The sequence below is a fragment of the Hypanus sabinus genome, chromosome 10 (assembly GCF_030144855.1).
Source record: "Hypanus sabinus isolate sHypSab1 chromosome 10, sHypSab1.hap1, whole genome shotgun sequence".
Taxonomy (NCBI): Eukaryota; Metazoa; Chordata; class Chondrichthyes; order Myliobatiformes; family Dasyatidae; genus Hypanus; species Hypanus sabinus.
This window is the reverse complement of record NC_082715.1, coordinates 134,946,803-134,959,044: the sequence shown is the minus strand read 5'-3', so window position 1 is coordinate 134,959,044 and position 12,242 is coordinate 134,946,803. Positions and strand designations below refer to the sequence as shown.

The 12,242-nt window shown below is 43.3% G+C and overlaps 1 protein-coding gene across 1 annotated transcript in view; it reads right to left on the bottom strand.

Annotated features, from left to right (window-relative positions):
* LOC132401143 (uncharacterized) overlaps window positions 1-12,242 on the bottom strand; it is an 82,632-nt gene that overhangs the window by 9,291 nt on the left and 61,099 nt on the right. The window contains exons 8-9 of the mRNA XM_059983036.1: window positions 7,762-7,841; window positions 965-1,006 (exon numbers count right to left, since the gene is read on the bottom strand). Coding sequence (XP_059839019.1) covers window positions 965-1,006; window positions 7,762-7,841 — 122 coding nt within the window. The remainder of the gene's footprint in view (window positions 1-964; window positions 1,007-7,761; window positions 7,842-12,242) is intronic.

The following is a 12,242-nucleotide window of genomic DNA, read 5'->3' as shown; positions in this document are numbered from 1 at the left end:
GCTGAAAATCCTTAGTTCATCAGTCAATATCCTCAATAAAGGAAAGGTACGTCGCATCTGGAATTTTCTATTTAGCAGGCAATTTCCTTCTGCGCTGTTCTGATGTATTGGGAAATCGTTTATGAGGCAAGTTACAGCAGTGGTTTGCCATTGCCTTCTGCCAGGTGAGTTTTTTTAAAACTTTTTTTTATTGAGTTTTCAGATAATTACAAAAAGAAGAAAAATAAATACCCTTCCCCCCTCCCCTTAGCCCCTCCCCGCTAACATCCCTATAGAAAAAGAAAGAAAGAAAGTTTTTTTTTGAAGAGATCACCAGCTCTTAACCCAGCACATACGCAAAATGGGGACAAATCATGCTGGCTATCAAATTTATTTTCTTTCCAAGATTTTTTTTTTCCTCAAACTCATCCTGTGAACCAGTGCAACCCAATGATCCTGCAGTAAGAGTGATAGCTTAAAGCTGACCTTTTGATTCATACAGCATTCAAATAGGCTCCTTAGTCCAATGTTCATGGCAACCAAAGTCTGCCTGAGCGAGTTCTATTTGCCCTATCCCTCTTGATCCATGTACCTGTCCAAATATCTTCTAAACATTGTAGCTGTTGTTATCTCTGCAGTTCCCATGCTCGTGGCATGTTGCAGCTCATCTCATGTTTGCACCATCTTCTGAGTAGAAAAAGTTGCTCTTTGCGGCCCTGTTTAATCAGTTCCCTCTCACTTTAGACCTATGTCCTCTAGTTTAGACTCCCCTACACTGGGAAAAAAACTATCTCTGCTCCGCATCAATTTACATGTCTATAAAGTCATCCCTCAGCCTCCCACACTCCAAAGAAGAAAGCCCCAGCCTGTCCACGTAACTCAAGCCAACTATTTTCAGTCTCTTCGGCACTCTTTCCAGTGGAATGACATCCTTCCTCTAGATCAGCAAACAGAAATGCACATCATAGTAAAAGTGTGTTCTTACCAACGTCTTGTACAGTTGTAACATAAAGTGACATCACAGTTCCTGTATTTGAAAAAAATGTACAATTTTCGGTTGGAGTGGTGCAGAGGGAATCAAGATCGCCATCATTCCTGAAGTTGAACAGTGTTTGTTTAACAGAGCCAACGGTATTATATAACCATATAACAATTACAGCATGGAAACAGGCCATCACAGCCCTTTTAGTCCATGCCGAACGCTTACTCTCACCTAGTCCCACTGACCTGCTCTCAGCCCATAACCCCCCCCCCCATTCCTTTCCTGTCCATATACCTATCTAATTTTTTTTAAATGACGATATCGAACCTGCCTCTACCACTTCTACTGGAAGCTCATTCCACACAGCTACCACTCTCTTGAGTAAAGAAGTTCCCCCTCATGTTACCCCTAAACTTTTGCCCCCTAACTCTCAACTCATGTCCTCATGTTTGAATCTCCCCTACTCTCAATGGAAAAAGCCTATCCATGTTTACTCTATCTATCCCCCTCATAATTTTAAATACCTCTATCAAGTTCCCCCTCAACCTTCTACGCTCCAAAGAAATTATTCTGACTACAAGCTACTAATTACCTTGCAAATGCCTGCTAGAATATTTGCAGTCCTCCAGAACTGAGGCACACACAAAACTTCACAGTTGACACTAGTGGCTTTTTTTTACAATATATTTTTTATTCTTTTTTTTCTACAAAAAAAAATACAGCACATCCCCAAAAACCATGACCATAACAAAATCAAATTAAATATTGAGCAGCAATTAATGCTAATTAATGTGCACGGTTTCCCCTTTGCTGATCCTCCTTCGATCTCCCCGGGCTTTGTCAAATCATGGCCCCACTCTGGGTCAGTCCTACGCCCTCTTCTCCCGCCGAACAAATAAAAACAGCTCACCCCGCTGTAAGGCAAGGTGTCAACACAAAAACACACTCCCTTCATTGGACGCCTCACGTTCCAAAGCACCCGTTATCTGCCATTTCTCTGCCCACATCTGCAGCTGAGCTATACTGTGCTGAATTCTTTGCCAGTCTTCGACACTATCCACAACTCCTCCAATCTTGATATCGTACCCATACTTAGTAACACCCATTTATGTACATCTTCATCCAGGCCAGTTGTATATACATTCACAAACAGCAGATGTCTCGGCACAGATTCCTGCGGACTACCACTAATTACAGACCTCTAGCTCAAATAAGTCCATTCAGCCACTACCCTCTGATTTCTATGTGCAAGTCAGTTCTGAATTCCCGTACATCTTAATCTTACAGATTAGCCTCCCACGAGGTACTTTCTCAAGCACTGTATTAAAATCCATGCCCCAAAGAAGCCACGCTGGCTCTCCCTAATTAGGCCCAGGTTTCCATATGCTCATATACTGTATCCTATCCATAAGAATTTTCTCCAGCAATTTCTCGACAACTGAAGTGAGACTCACTGGTCTATATTTCTCAGCATTTTCCCTGGTTCCCTTCTTAAAAACAGAGGTACAACATTAATCACTTTTCTGTCCTTAAGGACCTCACAAGGGCACAAAGATACTGGCCAAGGCCCAGCAATCTTGTCTCTTGCTTCCTTAATAACCTGTGGTAAATCCCATCAAGCTCTTGGGATTTGCCCACCTTAATACTCCTAAAGAGGCCCAGCACTCCCTCTTTGATTTCCAAACACCCTAAAATATTTATACACTCAGCCCTGATCTCCTGGTCCTAATTAGGCCCGGGTTTCCATAATTATATAGATGATTTGGAAGTGGGGACTGAGTGTAGCACAGCAAAATTTGCTGATGATACTAAACTGAGTGGAAAAGCAAATTCTACAAAGGATGTGGAGAGTCTGCAGAGGGATATAGATAGATTAAGTGAGTGGGCCAAGGTCTGGGAGATGGAATACAACGTTGGTAAATGCAAGATCATCCACTTTGTAAGGAATAATAGAATAGATTATTATTTAAGTGGTGAAAGATTGCAGCATACTGTTGTGCAGAGGGACGTGGGAGTGCTTGTTCATGAATCGTGAGAAGTTGGCTTGCAGGTGCAACAGGTTATTAAGAAGGCAAGTGGAATGTTGGCCTTCATTGCTACAGGGATTGAATACAAGAGCAGGGAGGTTATGCTGCAACTTTCCAGGGTACTGGTGAGGCCGCACCTGGAGTACTGTGTGCAGTTCTGCTCGCCATACTTGAGGAGGGATATACTGGCTTTGGAAACAGTACAGAGGAGGTTCACCAGGTTGATTCCAGAGATGAAGGGGTTAATCTATGAGGAGAGATTGCGTCACCTGGGACTGTACTCTCTGGAATTCAGAAGAATGAGAGGGGATCTTATAGGAACATAGAAAATATTGAAAGGGATAGATGAGATAGAAGTAGAAAAGTTGTTTCCATTGGTAAGTGAGACTAGAACTAGGGGACATTGCCTCAAGATTCAGGGGAGAAGATTTAGGATGGAGATGAGGAGAAACTGTTTTCCCAGAAAGTGGTGAATCTGTGGAATTCTCTGCCCAGGGTAGCAGTTGAGGCTTCCTCTCTAAATATATTTAAAATACAGTTAGATAGGTTTTTACATAGTAAGGGAATTAAGGGTTATGGGGAAAAGGCAAGTAGATGGAGTTGAATTTACAGACAGATCAGCCATGATCTTATTGAATGGTGGGACAGGCTCAATGGGCCGGATGGCCTACTCCTGCTCCTATTATGTTCCTCCGTATCTTTTTCCTTGGTAAATACCAGAGCAAAGTTTTCATTTAGTACCTCACTCATATTCTCCGTATCCAAGCAAATGTTCCCCCATTTATCCTTAAGTGGTCCTACCCTCTCCCTAGTTATCCTCTTGGTGTATGTATAGAATGCCTTGGGATTCATTTTAATGCTACTTGCCAAGGACTTCATGGCCCCTCCTGGCTTTCTAATTCATTTCTTTGGTTCTTCTCTGGCTTTTTTATACTCATGTGCTTTATTTGATCCTGACTTCTGAAGCTTTGCATAGTTTTCCTTTTTCTTCTTCACTAATTTCATCCCTCTCTCGACATCTAAGGTTCTCTTACCTTGCCATCCCTGTCCTTCCTTCTAACAGGAACGTACCTTGCCTGTAGTCTGTGCAATTGATCTTTAAACACCCTCCATATGTCTGATGTGGACTTGCTAGAAAAAAAGTGTTCCAATTAACTCTTAGTTCCTGCCTAATGCCCTCATAATTTGCCCTATTCCAATTTAAAACTCTCCCACAAGGACCATGCCTGTCCTTATCTATAGCTATCTTGAAAGTTAAGGAGTTGAGGTTACTATTCCCTAACTGCTCAACCACCTGGTTGAGTCACCTGGTAAGTTTTTACAGTACCAAGCTTTGTTTTTATACCAAAGCTTTCTTTACCACTCTGTCAACTGTGCTTTGACTTTCAAAAACCTTATCCTTGTATTCCATGTCACTCTTTTCTACAACACCCCAGAGTGCTGTCATACACTGTGAAAGTCCACTTAGAATCGACTTTCCAAAATGCAATACCTCACACTTACTAAATTAAACTCCATTTGCAATTTGTTAGCCCGCTTACTCAACTGATCAAAATGCCATGCCATTCATTGTATGCTACACCATTATGTTTTAGTGTTATCTGCAAACTTACAAAGCATGCTTGTACATTCTTATCCGTATCATTGATATAGATGACAGACAACAAAGGTCCCAGCACTGATTCCTGAGGCATACAGGCTACTAGTCTGAAAAACAATCTTTCTACCACCACCCTCTGTACTCTACCATTAGGCTGATTACACAGCTTTCCCTGGATTGCGTGTGATCTACAGAGCAGTCTACCATGTAGAACCTTATCAAAGGCCTTACCAAAGATCCACTGCCTCACCCTCATCAGCTTTCTTCATGAGGTTCATAAGATTGATCTCCCATACACTATGCCATGCTTATTAACCCATCTTTTCATCCCTCAGAATCCTCTCCAGTACCTCACCTACCACAGGTATTATACGTTGTTCTGTAGTACCCAACCTTTTCTTTGTCACACTTCTGAAATAAAGAGCTAGCATTAGCTACCTATCAGTCTATCAGCACCTCACCTTTGGCCAATGATGATGCAAATATTTCAACCAGGGCTCTAGCAATTTCTTTCTAACCTCCCAGTCTTCTTTGATATACCTGGTGAAAAAAAAATTCCTTTTTTTCTGCCTCCTTCACTTCTTAAAGAGCGGGGTGACATTTGCATTTTTTTCCAGTCGTCCACAACCATTACAGAATCTAGCGGATTCTTGAAAGATTATTATCAATGCCTCCAAAATCTCCTCAACTACCTCTTTCAGAGTCCTGTGGTGTAGTTCGCCTGGTCCAGGTGACTTATCTACCTTCAGATCTTTCAGCTTCCCAAACACCTCCTTAGTAATAGCAACTACACCCACTTTAGCCCCTGATAGTCTCAAATTTCTGGCATACTTATAATGTCTTCCACAGTGAAGACTGGTGCAAAATAACTCTTAAGTTTGTCCACCATTTCTTTGTCCCGCAGTACTACCGCTCTAGTGAGATTTTCCAATAGCTGATATCCACTCTTGCCTCTCTTTTACTCTTCATAAATCTGAAAACCCTTTGGTATCCTCTTTTATATCATTGACTAGTTTACCTTCATATTTCATATTTCCTCATCTTATGGCTTTTTTAGTTGCTTTCTTCCCTTACTGCCCATTACTCCACTGGAGTTTAGGACAACAATGAAGGTCCTCCATCTCTTTCTGTCCATACCGTTGCACACAGATGTTAAAAGATACTTCATTGCTGTTTCCATAACAATTTTTTTGACCAGTCAGGGTTATCTGCCTTGAGTTGAACCCGCGAATCTGGAAGACTGGTGGACCCCTCTTAATCTGGCATCTACACTTTGACCTGTTTGGCATGGGTGACCCTATCAAGGGCCAAAGCACAAGGCCCTGACTCTAGCCAATATAGCTCCCCAGGTCACTGAGGCATGCAAGCCTCCAAACCACGACAAGACCATGGTCCCTTTGGAGGTTAGTTGCCTTCCGTTGGTTTTTTTTAAAAAGGTTCCCTGTCCTCTAACTTCACACTGATCTGTGCTATATTATATTCCCCCATTTTTGTTTTTATACTGTCTTTATCTTCCCTAGTCTACCACAGTTGCCTCATCCTCCATTTAGAATACTTAAACTTTGTGATGCATCTATCCTGCACCATCTGAATTGCTCCAGCCTCTGCTGTCCTGCCATCATTGCTACAAGTGTACAACTGACTTTGGCCAGCTCCTCTCTCATGCCTCCGTAATTCCCTTTACTCCACTGTAATACTGATACATCTGACTTTAGCTTCTCCCTATCAAACTGCAGCGTGAATTCTGTCATCATATAATCACTTCCTCCTAAGTGTTCTTTTACCTTAAGCTCCCTGATCAACTCTGGTTAGAGTCACAGAGTCATAGAAATGTACAGCACAAACACGGGCCCTTTGGAGCTACTAGTCTGTGCCAAATCATGTAAACTGCCTACTCCCATTGACCTGTACCTGGACCAAATCCCTCCAAATCCTACCATCTATATACCTCCAAGCTTCTCTTAAATTTTGAAGTCGAGCTTGCATGCACCACTTGCACTGGCTGCTTGTTCACACTCTCACACTCTTACAACCCTCTGAGTGAAGAAGTTTCCCCCCATGTTCCCCTTAAACTTTTCACACCTCACCATTAACCCATGACCTCCGGTTGTATTCTGACCTAAGTGTAAAATGCCTGCTTGCATTTACTCTATCTGTATCCCTTTTAATTTTACATACCTCTTTTAAATCTCTGCTCAATCTTCTATGAACCACAGGTGAATTCTATCATATAATGATCACTTTCCCCTAAGGGTTCCTTTACTTTAAGCTCTAATCAATTCTAGTTTGTTCCACAACCCAATCCAGAATACCTGATCCTCTAGTGGGCTCAGCTATGGGCTGCTCTAAAAAGCCATCTCGAAGGCATTCTACAAATTCCCCCTCTTGGAACCCAGCACCAAGCTGATTTTTCCATTCTACCTGCATATTGGAATCCCCTATCACTATTGTAATAGTGCCCTTTCGACATGCACTTTCTATCTCCCATTGTGATTTGTAGCACGCATCTTTCCTACTGTTCAAAGAACTCCCAACAGGGTCTTTTTATCCTTGCAATTGCTTAGTGCTACCTACAACAATTCTACACCTTCTGATCCCGTGTCATCTCTTTCTAATGATTTGATTTAATTTTTTGCCAACAATCCCTCTGCCTACCTGTCTGTCCTTCCGATACAATGTGTATCTTTGGATGTTAAACTCCTAGCTATAATATTCTTTCAGCTATGATTCAGTGATGCTCACAACCTCTTGCATGCCATTCTGTAAGTGTGCTACAAGTACATCTACGTTATTCCATATACTACGTGCATTCAAATATGACACCTTCAGTTTCGTATTCATCACTCTATTCGATTTTGTCCTTTGACAACGCAACTCATCCCACTGACTGCACCTTTGCCCTATCATCGCCTCTGCTGGTAAACCAACTACCCCATTCTCAGCCCTATCAGTCCAGTGCCCATCCTGCACCAGATTAGATTAAACCCTGCTGAACAGCTTCAGTAAACCTGCTCGCAAGGATATTGGTCCCCCTCAGGTTCAAGTGTAACCTGTTCCTTTTGTACAAGTCATACCCTCCCCAGAAGAGATCCCAATGATCCAGAAATCTGAACTTTGCCTACTGCATCAGTTTCTCAGCCATGCATTCATCTGCAAAATCATCTTATTCTTACCCTCACTGGTGTGTGATATAGGCAGCAATCTGGAGATTACTACCCTGGAGGTCCTGCTTTCCAGCTTTCTACCGAGCTCCCTAAGATTTCAAGATTCAAGATTTTAAAACGTTATTGTCATTTTAACTGTACATCAGCTCTGCAGAGCAGAATGAGACAGCGTTTCCCAGGAGCAGTGCAATCATAACATAACAAATGCAACACTAAATAATAAACATAACAATCACATGTATGTTAAAAACAAGTTATAAGTGTCCAATGCAAGTTAAAAGTGTCCAAAGCAGAGTCAGGTAGAGCAGCTATTTAGCAGTCTGACTGCCGGTGGGAGGAAGCTGTTTAGTAGCCTTGTGGTTTTAGTTTTGATGCTCCTGTAATGTTTACCTGATGGCAGAAGAACGAACAGTTCATGGAGAGGGTGTGAGGGGTCTTTAATGATGTACCGTGTCTTCTGGAGGCATCGACTCTGAAAGGGGTCTTGGACAGAAGGTAGGGAGACCCCAATAACCTTCTCTGCTCCCCTAACCACCCTCAGCAAGGCTTTTTTGTCAGCAGCACTGCAGCTGGAGTACCAGGTTGTGATGCAAAAGGTCAGCACACTCTCAACCACTCCTCTGCAGAATGTAGTTAAGATGTTAGTGGGGAGTGATGCTTGTTTAAGCTTCCTCAAAAAGTGCAATCTCTGCTGGGCTTGTTTCACAATCCTGGACCAGGTGAGATTGTCCGAGATCTGCACCCCAAGGAACTTGATTTTTCCACTCTGTCCACTGTGGAGCTGCTGTTGCTGAGGGGTGTGTGCTCAGGCTGAGACTGTCTGAAATTGACGATCATCTCCTTGGTTTTGGTGACATTAAGCATCAAGTTGTTGTCACTGCACCAGCTCTCTAGGTGTTTAACCTCTCCCTGTACATTGTTTCATCATTTTTGCTGATGAGCCCAACCACTGTGGTATCATCAGCAAATTTAATGATCAGGTTCTTCTTGAATCTGGCTGCACAGTCATGTGTTAGCAGTGTAAACAGCAATGGGCTGAACACACAGCCTTGTGGGGATCCAGTGCTCAGTGTGATGGAGTCAGAGATGTTCCTGCCAACACGGACTGGCTGTGGTCTCTCTGTCAAGAAATCCAGAATCCAGCGACACATGGCAGTGTTAAGGCCAAACAGTGACAGTTTCTCCACTAGTCTCTGCGGGATGATGGTATTAAACACTGAACTGAAATCAATGTACAGAATTCTGGCATAAGTGTCTTTGTTGTCCAGGTGAGAGAGAACTGTGTGCAGTGTGGTGGATATTGCATCCTCCGTAGAGCGACTTGGACGATAAGCAAACTGTAGAGGATCCAGCGATGAGGGGAGGACGGCTGTGATATGAGGCTTGACAAGCCGTTCAAAACATTTCATCACTATGGGGGTCAGGGCAACGGGACGGTATCATTCAGACAGGCCACAACTGATTTCTTTGCTACAGGGATGATTGTGGAGGTTTTGAAGTATCTGGGGACAATGGCTTGACTAAAGGAGATGTTAAAAATGTCTGTCAGGACATCTGCTAATACACAGCACATTCCTTGAGCACACGTCTGGGGATGTTGTTGGGACCTCCTGCTTTTTGTGGGTGAACCCTGGCAAGGGTCCTCCATATTTGCTCTGAATCAATGATTGTAGCCGGCTGGTCAGATGGTAAGAAGGGACTGGCTCTCCCCCTTGCTGTAGTGTTTGATGCTTGGATGTGTGCAAAGAATTCCCTCACCTTTCCTAACTATGTCATTGGTGCCAATATATACCAAGACTTCTAGCTGCTCATCCTCACCCTTGAGAATGCTATGGATCTGATCCAAGACGTCCCTGCCCTTGGCACCTGCATGGCAACATACCAACAGAATATCACACCCACAGAATCTTGTCTCTATTCCTCTGACAATTGGAATCTCCTATCTCTGCTGCAGTCCTCTTCACTTCTGAGGCACAGCACCATATTCAGTGCCAGAGACCTGGTCACTGTGGTTACCCCCTCAACAATATCTGAAGTGGCATAGGGAATGGCCACAGGGGTACTCTGGACTGGCTGCATATTTCCCTTCCTTCTCCTGACAGTCATCCAGTTTCCTGCCTGCTGTGACCTAGGGGGGACTACCTCCCTATAGCTTCTGTCTGCCTGAAAGGAGTTTGCACATTCTTCCCGTGACTGTGGGGGTTTCCTCGGTTGCTCCAATTTCCTCCTCCAGTCCGAAGATGGACCGGTTGGTAGGTTATCAGCAATCCTGGGATTACAACATTCCCTCAAATTACAGTAACCCTCAGAACTCACTTTGCAGGACCTCACCACTGTTCCTACCTATCTCATTGATAATGACGTGCACTACAATATTTGCCTGCTCACCCTCACACTTAAAAATGCCACGGGTTCAATCTAACATGTCCCTGATCTTGGTAACTGGAAGGCAACATAGCTTCCTGGAATCTCATACTCAACCATAGAATCTCCTGTTGCCCTGACCAATAAATCCTCCATCACTGCAGCTGTCCTCTTCTTCCCCCTTCCCTTCTGAACCACAGAGACCTAAATACTGGGGATCCCTTTAATGAACCCAATGACTTGGCCTCCACAGCCGCCTGCTGGAATGAATTCCATAGATTCATCACTCTTTAGCTAAAGAAATTCCTCATCTCCCTTCTGAAAGAACACCCATCTGTTCTGAGGCTGTGTCCTCTGGTCTTAGACCCCATACCCACATTCTCGAGCCTTTCAACAACCATCATCAAGGAGAAAGTATATAGTTAATGGTAGACCCCTTAAGTAGCACTGAAGTATAGAGGCATCTTGGGTCCAAGACCATAGTGAACTGAAAGTGGCTACACAAGTGGATAATGTGATAATGAAGGCATATTGCATGTCAGAAGGGATGATGAATACAGGAGTTAGGAAGTCATAGAAATGTACAGCATAGAAACAGACCATTCTGCCCACCTAGTCCGTGCTGAAACAATTAAATTGCCTACTCCCATCGATCTGCACCAGAACCCCTACAATCCATCTCCCTGGCTAAAATGTGCTGTTACAAACCCCGTAACTGGGTATCTTACCAGCAAAGATAGGAGTGTCCGTTGGAGTCTGGTGATACTATTTTTAACAGTATTTATTAGTAAAAATACACAAATAATATCAACGCAAATATACAGATAATATAAGTCATCAATACTAAACCTAAAAGTGTGGGTATAATAATAATCAATAAGAAATAAGCTCTATTGTTGTCTAGGGGATAATGAATTGTCCGATGGAAATATAAAGTTCAGTTCAGTTCAGTTCATGCAGGCTGCGGTAGTTGCTGATCACCGTGTTGCAATTGTTGGAGAGAGAGAGAGAGTAACAGCTATTGACCTGCGGACTTTCCTTTTACGATCTTGATCCGTCGATGCATTGTTATTGTGGCCATTCACGTATGACCCCTCCGTCCTTTAGCTAGACCGTTCCGTGGAGGACTCGTCACCCAGGCAAGGGTGGAGCCCCCACCAGTCTCGTAGCGTCTCTTCTGGTGCGTCTGAGGGGTGTTTCCCCAGACCCTACTTTTATCCCCACTCACAGGGTCTCAGGTGTCAATCAGGTTGGGATGATGCAACCCATCAACCAGACCACTCTGGTTGCCCTCTGAGGGGTTTCAATGAATAGAACAGTACTCAATACACAATTCCTTCTCCAAGAGACAATAGCAGTAATCTCTCTCTTTGTCAATAGGAGACATTCCAACCAGTGGGCCTCTCTCTCTTTAATTTTTCATGAGCATTGTCAATAACAACTGCCTTTGCTGTTATCCTGTGTCTCTCTCATCTCCCTTGATAACAGCATCAGAATAGTAGCGATTTGCAATTCTCCAAAAGGGTGGGGGGGCATTGGCGATTCTGTACCCTTCTGCCCATCAGAGTTGCTCATCATTCGTAACAGTGCTTAACATTGAAATCGAGCTTGCACTGGCAGCTCATTCCGCACTCTCACAACACTCTGAGTGAAGAAGTTTACCCTCATGTTCATCCACCCTACCTCAGTGGAAAAAGCCTGATTGCGTTTACCCTATCTGTACCCCTCATAATTTTGTATACCTCTATCAAATCTCCTCTCAATCTTCTATGTTCCAGGGAATAACATCCCAACCTTTTCAATGTGTCCTTATAACTCAGGTCCTCCAGATGCGGCAACATCCCTTGTAAATTTTCTTTGCGCTCTTTCAATTTGATTTACATCTTTCCTGTAGGTAGGTTATCAAAACTGCACACAATACTCCAAACCCAGCCTCAGCAGTGTCTTATACAATTTAAACACAACATCCCATCGCCTGTACTCAATACTTTGATTTATGAAGGCCAATGTGCCTACCTACCTACCATTTTCAGTGAATTATGGATCTATATTCCCAGATCCTGCATGCTGCAGCTAAATGCAACTTTAGTTAGAGTGCACTTGGAGTACTGTATACAGTTCTGGTC